Here is a 17,469-nt window from a genome sequence, read left to right on the forward strand (position 1 = left end):
AGTGTGGGAGAGGGGCAGGTTGGGATAGCCAGGGAGGTGGACCGGGACAGATACAGAATGCCTTGCATACCATGCTTGGGAGGTCAGCTTACAGGAAACCACGAGATCGTATCCTGGATCTGATGTGGTCAATTTTGTGGAAGATGCCTCAGGCAGCAGCACGACTGATGGACTGAAGGCTTCCTTCCCCAAATCCCTGCCAGGATTTGCACAGACCACAGCAGGACACATCCTAATGTTCCCGCCTTTGCCTTCCCACTTCCCACTTTTACTCTGCACCAGGCTTGTGCTAAGGGCTGTGTCTATAAACACAGGAGGACCTGGGCCTCATTTTTAACCAGAAGGAATATAGAGGTCTTCAGGGAGAGGCAGACAGATAATCAAAACAAAACCACAAATGGTTAGAGGTGCTGGGACAAAAATGCGTGACTCACTCAATGGCTCTCCGAAGCAGGTAATAGGGAGAGTGAGGATGGGGTGTGTTAAACATGGGTCCAGAGCAGAAGTGACACCTGAGCTAGATAGGAAGGAAGTACTGGCCAGGCAAAGCGGAGATGCAGTGGAAGTGGAAGATTAAGTCAAAGAGCACCAAGGCTGGAACACCACCGGCCTTTAGAACAAGGTACCTGGTGGAGATTGCTACAATGTGGGGTAAGACTGAGGTCAGAGATCCAACAGAACCCCGTGCAACTAGATGAGGGACCAGCGTCCACTATATAATTATAATCAGGGAAGAAATCTGATCTAAATCTAAGTTTTTAAAAAGTTATGTTAATAGTAGTATAGAGGATAGATTTGGAGAGGGCATATTTTTAAGCTTACAATCAGATATATCTAATGTTTTAATACCATGGTGAACTCCAAAGAGTTCAAAGCTTTGGAATCCAATGATCTCAACCAAAGTTCATGCTCTGTTACTTCCTGGTTGTGAGCCCTCAAGCAGCTCACTTACATACATTGAGCCTCAGTCTCCCCATCTGTAAAATGGGGATAATAACCCACTGTGCAAGGTTGTTAGGAGGATTGAATGAATCCAATCGGGTGAATGCACCTTGTAAACTTCACATACCCACACGAATGCACAGATTTGTTGTTCTGCCCTGAAGGACATTTTCTGTCAAGGTGTTATTAGAGTCGAATAACATTAATGATAATGTTCAATGTCTATGAAGTTAAACAGGGAATATGGAAATGGCTGAGGTGGTTTTTTTGTTTTGGGGTTTTTTTTATTTGTTTTTTTTGTTTGTTTGTTTTGTTAAGGTGATAAGATGGACTGGATGGAGAGGGCTGGGCCTTGGAGTTCAAACAGACCCAGATGATGGGGCATTATTGGCTCATTGGCAAGGGTAGACATAGGAGTCCAGACCAGAAGATCAGTAAGAGAGGGAAGGCAGAGGCAGAAGTAAGCGTCACAAGCCAAGGTCCAAACTAAGTACAAGGTCCAGGTGCCCATCTAGGCAGCAGAAAGCAGCAATCGGCATAGACCCACAGGGCAGAGATCTGAGCCACCAGGGTAGGTGGTATGGGAAGAGTGGGATGGCTCTTGAAGAGCCCCCTCTACAAAAATGTGGGTTTGTTCATTCAGCAAACATATATTCAGTGTCAATGACATTTAAGGGTCGAGAAATACAAAGTCACATGAGTGAAGGAGCTTATAATCCAATGAGGAAGACCGACACATGAGATCCTGCTAACACAACCTGACAAAAGAAACAACAGAAGGAAACACAGAGTATTCTCGGAACAACAAGAGAAGTGGATAGCTAATCCAGGCTAAGTTAATGTCAGACAATTCTGGAGGATGTGATGACTGAGTGGAGTTCTAAAGGATGAATTGGAGTCAGCCAGGTGAACCAGATACATTTCAAGGGTGAGGGCATTCCAGGCAGCAGGAACAGTGTGAGCAACAGCAGGGAAACAAGAAGCAGGAAACACAGGCAGGTCTAAGGAGGAGTGGCTGCAGGTGATGGATGATGAGAAGGGCGGGGGATGAGACTGGAACAGTGGACCAGAAAGCTTCCTGGTCCAGCCTAGGAAAACTGGGACTTCATCCTGAAGGCCATGGGGAGCCACAGAAACATTAAGCAGGTGAGCGTTAGGACGGGAAGAACATTACTAAGATCCATGTTGCTATGACCGAGGGGACAAAGCAAGGGATTTGGGGATAGAGGAGATGGTGGGCCAGGAAGACACAGAGGAACAAGGCAGGAAGTTGCATTATGCAGAGTTCTCCAGAGAAAGAGAACATATAGGGGCGCCTGTGTGACTCAGTTGGTTAAGCGTCCAACTTTGGCTCAGGTCATGATCTCACAGTCTGTGAGTTCGAGCCCAATGTCAGGCTCTGTGCTGACAGCTCAGAGCCTGGAGCCTGCTTTGGATATTGTGTCTCCCTCTCTCTCTCTGCCCTTCCCCCACTCGTGCTCTGTCTCTCTTAAAAATAAACAAACATTAAAAATAATTTTTTAAAAAACAACATATAAATACTTAAAAGCATATATACATACGTATATGAACTTATTATAAGAGATTTATCATAGAGGTTGAAAAATCCCAAGATCTGCAGTTGACAAGCTAGAGACCAAGGAGAGAGCCAATGGCACAGTTCTAGCCCAAGTCTGAAGGCCTAAGAAACTGGAGAACCAACAGTATAAATTCCAATGTGAGTTACAGCCCAAAGGCAAGAGAAAACTGATGTCCCAGCTTGAAGACAGTCAGGCAGACAGAGCAAAATCTCCCTTCCTCCTCCTTTTGTTCTATTTCAGACCTTCAATAGATCAGCTGAGACCCACCATTTTGGGGAAGGCAATTTGTTTCACACAGTCTACTGATTCAAATGTTAATCTCATTCCAAAACATCCTCACAGACACACGAAGGATAATGTTTAACCAAATATCTTGGCACCCCATGGCCCAAGCAAATAAATTATGTGACACATAAAATTAACCATCACAGAAGCCCTACCAGAATCAAGGTCACACAATGGAGCATCTCCAGCCGCCTGATGGAATTGAGTGCTGAGACCCCGAATTGATACTTAGAGCGAGGCCAAGTGGGAAGAGGACCATGAAACATGGAGAGAGTGGGAAAAAGAGGTCAGAAGTGAGTAATGGAGCTATTAGAAATTATGATTAAGGTATATATTAGTATTTATAGACAGAGAAAGATGTCAACTCAATATTGTCAAGATAAAAGGATTAAAAGGCAGTATTTCACAATGTGTGTGAAATGATCTCATTTAAAAATATGTTGAGTGGCACCTAGATGGCTCAGTCGGTTAAGCGCCCAACTCTTGATTTCAGCTCAGGTCATGATCTCACAGTTTGTGAGTTTGAGCCCTGCATCGGGCTCTGTGCTGTTGGTGCAGAGCTTGCTTGGGATTTTCACTCTTTCCCTCTATCTCTGCTCTCTCTCTCATAAACAAACAAATAAGTAAAATAAAAATAAAAATATGTTGTGTGTATGTGTGTTGGTGGAGGTACACACACCTAGAGGAAAGTCTAGAAGGATAAGCACATATGTTAATTGCAGAGTTTCTCTGGGTGTTGGAATTCCAAGTGAGTTTTACTTTCTTCCTTATGTCCTTCTGAATTATCTTTATTTTCACAGCTGGCATGCGTCATATGTATAAATCAGAAAAATCAATAAAACTATCCATTCTGGGGGAAAAAAATCACATTACAAAACGCAAATGAGAATCTTGCCAATTCATCTTTTGCTTCCACTCTTGGGTAGTTAGTTCCTCACTGATCAAGCTCCTTGACACAACCCACAGGACCTTTCGCGATGTGGCTGGTACATGGGAACAGTGGCTCCTGACCGCTGTTCTAACAGAATAGCTTCCCACCTTGCACTGCCTCCTCTGGCAACCCTGAGCCAGCACATCTGGACACACCCTGCCGGTTGTCTGGGCGAGTCTTTGGCTCCCACTTTCCCTACTAATTCTTTTCCCCTCTTTGTAATGAATGATTACCCTCTACAAGACTCAGTCCAGGGACCTCTCTTCCCAAAAGTCATTTCTTGATCTCCCCGATCTGGGTTTAGTGTCCCTACGTCAGCCTTCCATTTATGCTTGATGCATATCTCTGTCACAGCGCCTTTATACTGAATTACGGGATGTGTGTGTACATGTCTTTCTCCACCATTGGATGTGTCTCTGTCCTCTGTTTCTCTCCAGGGTTCTTGTCCACAGCCAGGCTCAAAGACTTTTGGTTGACTAAATGGACTTTTTGAAGGATCTGTAAGAAGCGAAATCCAGGTTTTATTTTATCATGGTGGGTAATGGCGGGCCAGTGAAGATTTACAAAGGGAAGCTATTAATACTCTAAGTCACAATAGTAGCCCCTCTCCTCTCTTTCTTCTCCTGTTTTGCCTCCTGCTCTCCTTTTGTTTCCCCCTCCCATCCCCACACCCACCTTCTTCCTTTTCTTTCTAGAGAAGTGTTTCACAAATTTTGGTGAACGGAAGAATTGCCCGGGGAGCCAGCTAAATGCAGTTTCCCAGGCCCTGCTCACAGTTCAAATTTCTTAGATCAGGGATGGGGCCCAAGCATCTGCATCTTCACAAGTGTACTAGATGATTCTGTTCCAACTTTGAAAAATACCATCTTAGAAAATGTAGGATTCTTCATTTCCTTTGCCTACTAACGTTAAGCGAGATGTGAGTGTGTTATCTACAACATTCTCCGTTTCCCGGTCACATTTCCTGATCCCGCAAACTCAAATCCATCTCACTGATTCAATGCATGTTCCAGGATAAAAAGCAGCTTTCGATGTGGCTTAGAGTGTGCACTATGGCTGAGCAGCTGACAACATCTCCCCAAAGCCTTCAGCACACCTGACTCACAAGTGTGATGACTTTGCCTTGTTACCTATAGAACAACAGTAATTATGACCATCATCATACCCACTATAGCTGCCATTTATTAAGACCCTACTATGTACCAGACACTGTGCAAAGTGCTTTACTAGCATTATCTCACTTAAGCCTCATAGCAGCTCCATGAGGCATATACTATTATTATCCCCACTATACCAATGAAGAAGCTGGAATTAGGGAGGTTATGACCATGGCCACACACTCATAAGTGGTGGAGTCACCTGAACTCACCTGATCTAACTGCAAATCCCATGGTCTTCCCACTATGGCTCCTGCTAGATAGATATAGATGATTAATAGATAGATCCTATCTATCTAGATGATTAATAGATAGATAAATGGGTGGACGGATGAATAGATTGATGGATGATAGATGGATAGATAGATCGATCGATCGATCGATCGATAGATAATAGGATAAATAGGAAGGAAGGGGGAGAGAAAATGATAAAGGAGAAGACGGAAGAAGGAGGGAAATTGCTTTATGTAATGAACTTACTCTCTTTCAGGGCTTCTTTGAGAAGCAGAGGTAAAAATTCAGATTATTTCAGGATGCCAGATGGGTGTTTCTTAGCATGCAACGGTGCCTAGAAGAGGCTACGGAGTCACCCGGGTTTTATAGGGGCCACATGGAGACAACCCTACTAGCTTTCGCTGAGGTGGAGAAGGCCAATGAGATCACAGATACAAAATTGTAATTGTTTTATCATTATGTTTCCTTTGGTTTTCCACTTGGATCTTAGTGCAGATCAGTTGTCCAAAGTTGTGAGCACCAAACAGCTTGGATAGCAAGGAAATTGTAGAATTGTAGAGTGTTTGCTTATGTCTTTGAGAAACATACAGGTGGCACCTTACACATGCTTCCAGTCAGCCAGCACAGTGCACTGCCCTCCTTCCCCACACGCTAAGACCAGGGATGAGGGGTATGCTTGTGCTTAGGGATATCACATACAGCCCAGGTTGGTTCGGTGCATCCTAGAAGCAAAGGGACCTGTGCCTCACACTAGGTGGTACCTGAGGAGATGGGGAGACAGTCTCCTCTCCCCACCCCCATGCACAGTAGGATAGGAGGAAGCAGCTTCAGAATAAAAATGACATATGACAAGGCTAGGCCAAGCGGGCTTCAGATAGCCCTATGGCGTCCCCCCAGAGCCTCCCAGTAGCTCAGGAGAGCCACAAAACACCTCCCGCACTTACAAGGAGGACACAGAAGCTAGCTGGAAGAGAGACAGCCAACGGTTCTACAGATGCCTCAAGATCGAGTTTAAACAGACATAAACACCACATGACAACGAATGCCAGCACTTTCCAAATGTCTGAAAACCAGATGGGCTACACGTTTCAATAGCAGTCAGGATGGAAAGACCCATGAAGGCCATACGTGTCCTCTCTCTTTCTCTCTCTCTCTCTCTCTCTCTCTCTCACACACACACACACACAACTTTCAGTGGCTTGAACTTATATATACAATCATGGAAAAAAAGGGACAGGAGTTCCCTGAGCCAGTTGAGAAAGCCTAGAATTCAATCGTTTCTACCACCGGAACGAATGAGGACCCAGGAGAAAATTTAATTGCAGTCATAAAAGAAGAAAGCTACCTTTGTTCAGCAGACTTGAATTTTGAGCTCCCAAATTCATACTCACTGCGAATGTTTGTTGACTGAATGAATAAACAAATTGTACTGGGGAAAGAAATTCTGCTGCAGCCAGTTCCTGGTAGAACAGTGTTGGCTGTCCTCCAGGGAAAAGAGTAATTACTAAAAAGAGTATCTGCTTTCTAGTTCTTGCCCGGTGCTTATTATCTGTGGCTCCCTGAGTAGGTCGCAAGTTCCTTTAGGACTCATTTCCGTAAAATGGGCATAATGATGCCTGCCCTGCCTTCCTTATAATGTGACCATGAGAACAAAATGAGATAATGTATAGGAGGTTGCTTTACACAGATTATAATAAGGGCCTGTGGATCGCCTCTGTCTTGTGATTCCAGAAGCAAGAAGAAAGTAAATGAACGCAAGGATCAGAGCTCTGGGGTAACCATCTTCTCAACCAAAATGCTTTTCTAGAACTGATAAGGAACAGTGACTATGTCTTCCCTGTGGCCGCAGCAGAGCTAACTGGATGCTATAAAGGATTCTGCTCTCTATATAAGAGAGTACAGTTCACCAGAAAGAAATTCTCAGGGCACAAAACAGATTTATTTTCATTGTGAAATAGTCTGCCTGCCGTGCAACAACAAATTAAGCTCGGGGTGACTATTCCCGTAAAACACGTCCTGTGCGTAGCACTGCTATTATGGGGTGGACCGACATGGTAAAGAATCAATTAAAACTCTGACACATCCAAAGGAGCTTGGAGACCTGTTTCACAGGTTTTCCCCAGAGGAAAATAATCATGCTGCATTATACTTTGGAAGCCGATCGAGGCGAGATTTCGGAGACAAGTTCTGGGGTTTACAAGACAGACTTCAGCTTTTCCAAAATCACTTTTGAAGTGCTCTTTAAAGGATTATAGCATTCAATTCTCCATCAGTCGGGCGGCATCATGGTGGAGCAAGAGGGATTATTGTCAGGCGGACAGACTCCGGAAAACCGTAAGTTCCCTTAAAATTAACAAAGCACTTAAAGGGATGGTGGAAATATTGCAGTGTGTATATTCATGCCCATTTTGAAATGAAAGCAAAGGTTAAGCAGGAAAAATCGGAGGGATAATAAAGCTGAATATCCTTGCTATTTTTATAATAGCACTATGCCACCAAAGGGGTGCTCATTGTTTAGAAACACAGTTTGAAAAGTTCTAGAATTTCAAGAAGAGCCTCCCTTCCCCACCAAATATATATATATATATATATATATATATATATATATATATGTGTGTGTGTGTATATATATACACATATATATGTGTGTGTATGTATATATATACACATATATATGTGTGTGTGTATATATACATATATATATATATATATATACAAACATACAAACACACACACATATATGAACGAGAGGGTTAATAGTAGAATGTGAATAATGTTTGTGGTCACACTGCTTAAACTATGTTTCTATGACAGCAAGTAGGAATGTTCACTTAATGTTCACCTTAAGAACAACATGTTTTCCGGCAAATTCAGACATCTGTGTAAACCATCTTCATCCTCAGTGCCTGAATAACTTCTGTGCCTCAACCTGAACAAAGAGAAGAGATTTTGAGGTTCAGGCAGTATATTTGCAGAAGCGTGGCCTACAAATGAGCTTCACAGAAAGAAAGAACTCGGTAAGACCAAAGCAAGGCAAGCGTCAGCAGTGACCATTGCTGAGGGACAGGTTACGGCCTGTCAACGCAACAGGCGTGTCAGGAAATGGCTGGGGGACTCGGCTAACCCCCAATTTTGCAGGCTAAGTCAAAAGCAAAGAACTAGAGAGAAAAGACAACATGAGGGTACAGTGTAAATGTTACACTTTCAAAACACTTCCCGGGGAAAGAGAGAGACAGAAAGAAAAGGAAACCCAGAGAGTAAGAACAAGACTAAGCCTGCCCATTGACATGTTCGGCATGGGTTCAGAACGGGACGTTTTCAGAGGAAATGCTCTCATGGTGCAGGAATCCGTTTGGTTAGGAAAGCAAAAACATTTGACAATTCTGTCATGAAGTCAACCCACAATATCTTTTCTTTTTAAGGATGAGGAGGTGAGAAGGAGATTGGGCACTCCCTTTTTAACCAAGTATACTACTCACTATAATTTTTCATAAAGAAAGAACTTTTGTTCTTTTCTTGCTTCTGTGGTTACCTCAACCTTTAAGCTCTCCTTTATGGCTTGAAAAAAATATTTTTTACAAAATAATATGTACTTCGTGCACTCATGCTTTCTTAATCTTTGCAGAACAGAGGTCTCTCACAGCCACTGAGGGAGGCTCAGAATGTGCTGGAATCTTGGAATCCTGGGGTTCTGCCAAGATCCTCGGGGCTGCAGGGATAAAGGGTGCCCTGCATTCTGGCCTCCGCCTCAGCTCTCTGTCCTCAAACACATACCCCAAGCTGCATACCCCGGCCCCACGGGGCTTTCCCCTGTGAGTTCATAGGAAAAACAAAGTTTCCACTGCTTTAAAGGAAACCAAAAAATTGAATATCACTAAAATATGCAATCTTTTCATTTGATAGGGGAATTTAACTTCCCAGAGAAGCGTAATGAGTTAGATAAAGGCAAAGCAGCCACAGAAGCCAGGCATACGGATTACTAGTTCTATGACGCTGGTGTTTCTCTCCCTTTGTCCAAATGAGCTGGTAAGCTCCTCTGTGCCTCACCCACCTTCCACCTCCACTTAGCTCATTACTTGTATTCAAAGCTTCCCCACCTACACCACCTTTTCCTCAAGGATAAAACTGTGTCTCATCCCTCTGTAGTCAATCCAATTCCACAAACATTTTATTAAGCACCTTCTCTGGGAAGCCCTATACCAGCCCACCTGCGAGTCACAGAAGAATAAGACATCATCTCTACCCTCAGATACGTATACAGCCTGTTACAATTAAAGGCGTCTTCTAATGATACTATGACAGAAATTCTCTTGAATATATTGTAGCATTGAAACACGAGAGAGAAGAGGAAAACAGTCTGGCAGTTTCTCAAAACATTAAATGCAGAATTATTATTATACGGCCCAGCAATTCCACTTTCAGGGATACGCCCAGAAGAATTGAAAACGGGCCCTCAGACAAATACACGTATATGGGTGCACTATTTACAAGAGCCAAAAGATGGGAACAGTCCAAATGTCCATCAACAGATGAATGAATAAACAGAATGTGGTATATTCATTCAATGGAATATTATTCAGCCACTAAAAAGGCATGGATTTCTAATGCTGCCACCACAGAGATGAACCTCTTACAGGCGCACCTAGGTGGCTCAGTCAGTTAAGCTCTTGATTTCAGCTCAGGTCATGATGTCACTGTTCAAGGGATCAAGCAGAGCCTGCTTGGGATTCTCTCTCTCCCTCTCGATCTCTGCCCCTCCACCCTCACACACTTATGTTCTCTCTCTCTCTCTCTCTCTCAAAATAAATACTTAAAAAATACTGTATTACAGAAAAGAAGCTAGACACAAAGGTCACATATTGTATGATTCCATTTATATGAAATATTCAAAGTAGACCCATCTATGGAGGCAGAAAGCAGAACGATGGTGGCTAGGGACTGTGGGGGGGGGGGGGGGAGGACAATGGAGAGCAACCTGCTTAAGGTGATGAAAATGTTCCAAAACTAGACAGTAGGGATGGTTGCACAACATTGTAAATGTACTAGTGCTAATGAATTGTTCAGTTTAAAATTGTTCAATTTAAGTTTATATTATGTGAATAAGGGGAGGGCTCTGAAGAAGCCGGGAGGGAGCCAGGAAGCAAGCTGATAGGACCCATTGAGGATAGTCTCTGGCAAGCCTGGGATGCCTTTGGAATTCACCCTGGGAGAAGTGGAATAGCCAGTGAAATGGATACCCGGGTCCATTTGGGGGCACCCGGGTGGCTCTGTCAATTAAGTGTCGGCTAAGGTCATGATCTCACGGTTGGTAGCTGTGAGCCCCACACCAGGCTGTGCGCTGATAGCATGAAGCCTGCTTGGGATTCTCTCCCTCCCTCTCTTTCTGCCCCTCCCAAGCTCTCTTGCTCTCTCTTTCTCCCCATCTCTCTCTCAAAAAAAAAATAATAATAATAACTTAAAAAATTCAAAACAAATAAGCTGGACATTTTGAGTGGGTGGCTAATACCAGAAGGGAGGGTCTGGACCCCAGGAAACAGCATGTGGAGGCCACTGGCCCAGTGAGAGATCATAATGAATGTACCAGGATGTAAACTCCCTGCCTGATCATGTTCCAGCTAAGTGATTGCAATGATCTTCCACTAAATTTGAACTCAGAAATAGTAACCGGGAAGAAAAGTTGTGGGTCTTTTTTTAAACACCTTAAGCTCCTATTTTTGCATATCCTACCGCCTTTGGCATCCAACAGATTTTAGCGTAAAATTAACCTGCTTCCTCTTTCTCTAAAGATTACTCATAAAGACCTGTCTTTGAGCAAATACCTCACCAAAGAATGGTTCGTTTTGATGAGAGCAAATTGCAGTCTGAAAATAGGTTTAGAAAAGGAGGTAGGATCCAAAATTAATACATTTTTTGGCCCAGTCTCAATTTCAGCCACTTGACTGTGCTAAGAAATATTACATGCTATAATTTAAGTGGCCAGTGGGATTGCTTTGTACAGAGAATAAAACTTTGAATGAAAACAGAATGAAAATCTTATCTACACCATGCTCATCTAAGTACTAAGTTCAATGTCACCTGTGAGAACCCTACAGAACCTATCTAACCAAACTTTAGAGGGAATTCAAAAGATCTCAATCTTGTAGTCGGTGTATCCACCAGTCAGCTTCCCCTTGTCTGTTTAGAGTGACCAACTGTTCTCAGGAAGCCCTAGGATCGAGAGTTTCCCAGACCCCAGACTTGCAGTGCTGAAATCAGAACATTTGGGACTGGCTTTCACGTCCACCAAAACCTCTTCCAAAATTCTATCTTTGGTGCTGGATCATTTCCACTTGGAAAAAAAAAAAACAGCAGCAGGAAAGAAGAGAGAGGAAGAGGTGGGCATCATGCAGCATCCAGAATGTGGAAAGTAATGTACTCAAAGAGGAAAAATGCAGGAAGTCAGCAGGGTGCAAGGTGCAATGCATTCAACGTGATCCCTCAGACTCAGACTTCACACCTGCTTGCCATGACCATGATGTGACTTTCAGGCAGGTTGCAAGGAAATGTTTTTTCATCTTCTAAATCATTCACTGAGCAAATGCCTACTGAGGTCCTTAAAATGACCAGGCTTGGGATCAGGTGTTGGGATCTGGAGAGGAAGATGTGTTAGGTTGGCCTCCGGAGATGCTCACAGGCTAGAGGCCAAGTAGAGGGGGGTGAACCGGGTGACAACCAAGGAATCAGTCATCAGAGTTCCCAGCTTCTAAGAGCGAGACATTTATATTATCTGTCATTCTCACAAGTACACCTCAGGGTAGGTAATACTATCCCCATTTTAAAGATAAAAGATAAAAACTGAAACTCAAATTGGTGGAACTTGCTCAGGGTCACCCCACTAGGTGTGGGGCAGAGGCAGGCTGTAACCCCAGATTTTGAGCAAGGTTCCCTTTATTCCCAAAGCTCTGCCCATTCTACTATTCTCAGGCCCCTTTCAGTGTGACCAGGGTTAAGATCAAGGTCATTCCGATTTCTGACCTTACTCCAGCCTGCCTAAGCCTTTCATCAGAGAGAAGCTGTATCTACACTTTGAACTGATAGAGAAATTGCTGGATAGCTGGATGGCTAAGGGAGCCTGGATGGCTCAGGTGGTTAAGCATCTAGTTCTTGATTTCAGCTCAGTTCGTGATCTCATGGGTCATGGGGTTGAGCCCCACATTGGGCTCTGTGCTGACAATGCAGAAGCTGCTTGGGATTCTCTCTCTCCCTCTCTCTCTGCCCCTCCTCTCTTTGTGCTCTCTCTCTCTCTCTCTCAAAATAAATAAATATTTTTTAAAAATATCCATACTAATGGCAGAGGCAGAGTAGAGGTAGGAAAAAGTTCGATATTTATGTTCAACTAGCAGACAACTGGAAATTGCTATTAGAGGTTGGATCCAGATGGCATTCAGAGAGGAAAACACAATGCCTCAACGTCATTGGAATTGGCACTGATTTGCTTGGATAAGACACCAAAGTCACAAGCAACAAAAGAATAAACAGGCAAACTGGACTTCATCAAAATGAAAAACTTTTATGCATCAAAGGACACTATCAACAGAGCGATAAGGTAGCTGATAGAATGAGAGGAAATATTTGTAAATTACATCTGCTAGGGCACTGATATCCAGAATATATCAAGAACAACAAAAACGCAAACAACCAGATTCAGGTAAAGTCCTAGAATAGACATTTCTCCCAGGAAGATATACAAATGACTAATAAGCACATGAAAAAAAGGCTCGACATCACTAATCATTAGGGAAATGAAAATCAGAACTTTGATGGGATACCACTTCATATCTGTTAGGATGGCTATTATCAAAAACAAAACAAAACACAACTAAGAAAATAACAAGTGTTGGCAAGGATGTGGAGGAATTTGAACCCTTGTGCATAGTTGTAATGTAAACTGGTACAGCTGCTGTGGAAAACAGTATGGTGGTCGCTCAGAAAATCAAAAATAGAATTACTACATGATCCAGCTATTCCACATCTGGCTATATACCCGAAAGAATTAAAAGCAGGGACATGAAGAGATATTTGTGCACCCATGTTCACAGCAGGATTATTTACAATAGACAAAAAGTGGAAGAAACCCAGGCATCCTTGATGGATGAATGGAAAAACAAAATGTGGTATATACATACAACAGAGTATTATTCAATCTATTCCAACATAAATTTGAAAGGAAATTCCAACATAAAACTTGAAGACATTATGCTAAGTGAAATAAACCAATCACCAAAAAGACAAATACAGGGGCACCTGGGTTTCTCAGTCTGTTAAACAACCGACTTCGACTCAGGTCAGGATCTCACAGTTCATGGGTTTGAGCCCTGCATCAGGCTCTGTGCTGACAGCTTAGAGCCTGGAGCCTGCTTCAGATTCTGTGTCTCCCTCTCTCTCTGCCCCTCCCACACTCACGTTTTGTCTCTCTCTTTCAAAAATAAATAAACATTTAAAAAATGATTACAAAAGGGACAAATACTGTATAATTACACTTCTATGAGGTGGTTAGGGTAGTAAAATTCAGAGAGACAGAAAGTATAAGGGTGGTTGCCAGGGGCTGGTAGAGAGGAAGGAATGGGAGTTTTTTTTTTTAAGTTTTTTTTTAGTGTATTTTTTTAAGTTTATTTATTTATTTTGAGAGAGCGAGTGCATGTGCTATGTGAGTGGGAAGGGGCAGAGAGAGAGAGAGAGAGAGAGAAAGAGAGAATCCCAAACAGGCTCCACACTGTCAGCACAGAGCTTAACATGGGGCTCAAACTCACAAACTGTGAGATCAAGAACTGAGCTGAGATCAAGAGTCCAAAGCTTAACCAACTGAGCCACCCAGGCACCCCAGGAGTTAGTGTTCAATGGGTACGAGCTTTCAGTTTAGGAAGAAGAAAAAGTTCTAGAGATGGATGGTGGTGATGGTTGCACAACATAATCTGTTTCATGCCACTGAACTATACACCTAAAAATGGTTAAAATAGTAAGTTTTATGTAATGTATATTTAACCACACACACACACACACACACACACACACACACACACACACACACACAAAAGATGCCATTCAAGGGACATGCATCTACTGACTCAAATTCCACCCAAAATTCTATTCAATGACAGGGGGAAAAAATGTTTAAAGAATTCATTAGAAGGGGAGTTGTTGTTTAAAGGGTGTTAAGTTTCAGTTTTGCAAGACAAAAAATTCTAGGGATGGATGGTGGTGAGGGTTGCCCAACAATGTGAATGTACTCAACACTACTCAACTCTACACTTAAAAATAGTTAAGATAGGGGCACCTGGGTGGCTCAGTCGGTTAAGCATCTGACTTAGGCTCAGGTAATGATCTACAGTCAGTGAGTTCAAGCGGTGGGTCAGGCTCTGTGCTGACAGCTCAGAGCCTGGAGCCTGCGTCAGATTCTGTGTCTCCCTCTCTCTCTGCCCCTCCCCCATTCGCAATTTGTCTCTCTCTCTCTCTCTCTCTCAAAAATAAACATTTTGAAAAAAAAATAGTTAAGATAGCAGAGACCCTGGGTAACTCAAGCCGGTTGAGCACCCAACTTTGGCTCAGGTCACGACCTCAAGGTTTGTGGGTTCGAACCCCACATCGGGCTCTGTGTTGACAGCTCGGAGCCTGGTGCCTGCTTGGGATTCTGTGTCTCCCTCTCTCTCTGCCCCTCCCCCACTCACACTCTCTCTAAAAAATACACAAACGTTTAAAAAACTAAAAAAAAATAGTTAAGATAGTAACTTTTATGTCATATAAATTTTACCACGATTAAAAATAAAAATCTATTAGAACACAGGAAATCAAGAATGGGGGCTACAACCCACCAGAAACTATCAGGAATTTCTGAATGAGAGAAAGTAGTTGGGATTGGACTGAGAAAGAGGAAGGAAGAAATCTTAGCTTGAAATGCTTGCAAGCATCCTGCAGTGGAAACAGTGAAGGTGAAGGAAGAGAGGGATCGTCCAGGAAATGAACTGAGGTTCTCTGCAAGACAGCAGTCCTCAAACTCAACGGGGCATCACTGTCACCAGGAGCATGGGTCCAAGTATAGATTGCTGCACCTCGTCCCCAGAGTTTGTCTGGGGTGAGACCTGACAATTTGCAATTCCAGTAAGTTCCCAGGTGATGCTAATACTGCTGGTTTAGAGACGGAGATTTGAGAACCACTTTGAGAAGCAGTTAGACCTGTCAGCACTTCCTCCTCCTTCACTGTAATGAGTGACAGACAGCAGCATCTCTCCCAGGTGGAAGCACTGAGTGCAGATTCTGAAGCCCCAAATTCATAGAAAACTCAAGGGGTGGGTCCAAGAACCTCCACGCTGGAGGACAACCATGAGCACATAATCCATCCCCCCCACAGTGATGGGAAGCAACTTGAACCATTAGCCTACCAGGGACTTCCAACGTCAAAGAAGAGTAGGCAGCCAAGAACATTTGAGGAAAGCCAACACTGGGAGAAGAGCAACAATGTCAAGGAAGAGTATTAATACACAAGGAAGTAGAATTAATCAAACAGACACTAAAATATGTAAAATTAATAAACTGTCAGATTCTAGAGACACACAAGGATGAAGGGAGAAGATAAAGAAGGAAGGGAAGAAGAGTCTGTTATACACATACACATATATGTATATATATATATGTATTTATATATATATGTTTATATATATAAATACATATATATTTATATATATAAATACATATATACATATATATATACATATATATGTATATATAGTGAAAATAAACATCCAGCCTTCCAGAAGACTCCCTGTTGCCAGAGACAATCACCATTCTGCCCTTCATCACCACAGATTTGTTTTGCCTTCTTTTGAACCTCATACAAATGGAATCAGAGATCACGTCCATGTCCTCAATTGCATCCGGCTTCTTTAATTCGACTTTATGTCTATGAGATTCATCCTCCTTACTGTGTGTGGCAGTAGTTTGTTCTTTTTCATAGATAGTTTTCCATTGCATAAATACATCACAAGTTATTTTTTATTCTACAGTTACTGGATATTTGAGTTGTTTTCAGTTCAACTGCGAAGAATCTTCACATACATGTCCTTTGATGAACATAGGAATGTGCTGGTCTTTGGTATTCACAAAGTGGCATGTTTGGGTATAAGATCTACTTACATTCAACGTTAGTAAATACTGTCAGCTTTCCAAAATGCTTATAACAACGAGAATTCCAGTTGCTCTATATCCTTGTTAATGCTAGGTTAATACTTTTAATTACATCAAGTGATGGGGGGAGGATAGACCATCACGTGGGGGGCTCTTTCCCAGTTTTACTGAGAAATAATTGACAGATTCAATTTTTGAAAAAAAGGAAGGAAAGAAAAAAGGACAGAAAATGTTTCTCCTTGTGACGAGAACACTTAGGATCTACTCTCTTAACATCTTTCCTATACATCCTACAGCAGAATCTGCTACAGTCCTCATGTTGTCTACTGCATCCCTAGTATTTATTTATTTTACTACCGAAATTTGTATCTTTTGACCCCCTTCTTCCAGTTCTCCCTCCCCCCACCCTCCACCTCTGGTAACAGGTCTGATCTTCTTTTCTATGAGTTTGCTGTTATTGTTTTTCCTTGTTAATAATTTTTTTGATTAATAGACTTTTTCCTGAGCAGTTATAGTTACAGAGTTCCTATATACCCCTTCAGAGGATCATGAAGTTTTAATTTGCATTAGCCAAATGAATAATGATATTGAGCATCTATTCATAAGCAATTGATATTCAGATATCCTCTTTTGGGCAACAATCATTGCAGTCTATTTTTAAAATTAGATTGTATGGCTTTTTCTTATTGATTTGTAAAAGCTCTTTATATATGCTGGGTATGAGTCTTTTGTCAGATATATGTGTATTGCTAATATTCTCTACTAGTCTGTGGTTTGCCTTCTCTGTTAATGGTGCTTTTGATGAACAGAAGTCATTCATAATAATAACATCCAATTTATCAAGCTTTTCTCTTATGGTTTATACTTTCTGTATCCTATTTTAATAATCTTTGCATACCCCAAGACCATTAAGATATTTTGCAATGCTTCCTTTTAGAAGTTTTATTATCTTTCATATTTATATCTGTGGTCCATCATTAATGTTTGTGTATGGTGTGAAGAATCCAGTTTCTTCTTTTTCTCTTTACTGAAAAGTTGATGCTTTCTCCATTGGCTTCCTGTAAAACATCTGTCATAAATCAAGTGACCATGTATGGATGGGAGTGTTAGTGGACTCTGTTTTATTTCATTGGCCTATTTGTTTATCTATGTATCACACTGTCTTAATTTCCGTAGCTTTATA

General features: G+C 42.2%; 1 protein-coding gene across 1 annotated transcript in view; it reads left to right on the top strand.

Annotated features, from left to right (window-relative positions):
• The first annotated feature begins 7,245 nt into the window (after positions 1 to 7,245).
• Positions 7,246 to 17,469, top strand: part of PTPN3 (protein tyrosine phosphatase non-receptor type 3) — a 148,292-nt gene continuing 138,068 nt past the window's right edge. Inside the window, exon 1 of the mRNA XM_027034793.2 lies at positions 7,246 to 7,463. Within this exon, the coding sequence (XP_026890594.1) occupies positions 7,415 to 7,463 (49 nt within the window). The 5' untranslated portion in view covers positions 7,246 to 7,414. The remainder of the gene's footprint in view (positions 7,464 to 17,469) is intronic.

This window comes from Acinonyx jubatus, chromosome D4 (assembly GCF_027475565.1).
Source record: "Acinonyx jubatus isolate Ajub_Pintada_27869175 chromosome D4, VMU_Ajub_asm_v1.0, whole genome shotgun sequence".
NCBI lineage: Eukaryota > Metazoa > Chordata > Mammalia > Carnivora > Felidae > Acinonyx > Acinonyx jubatus.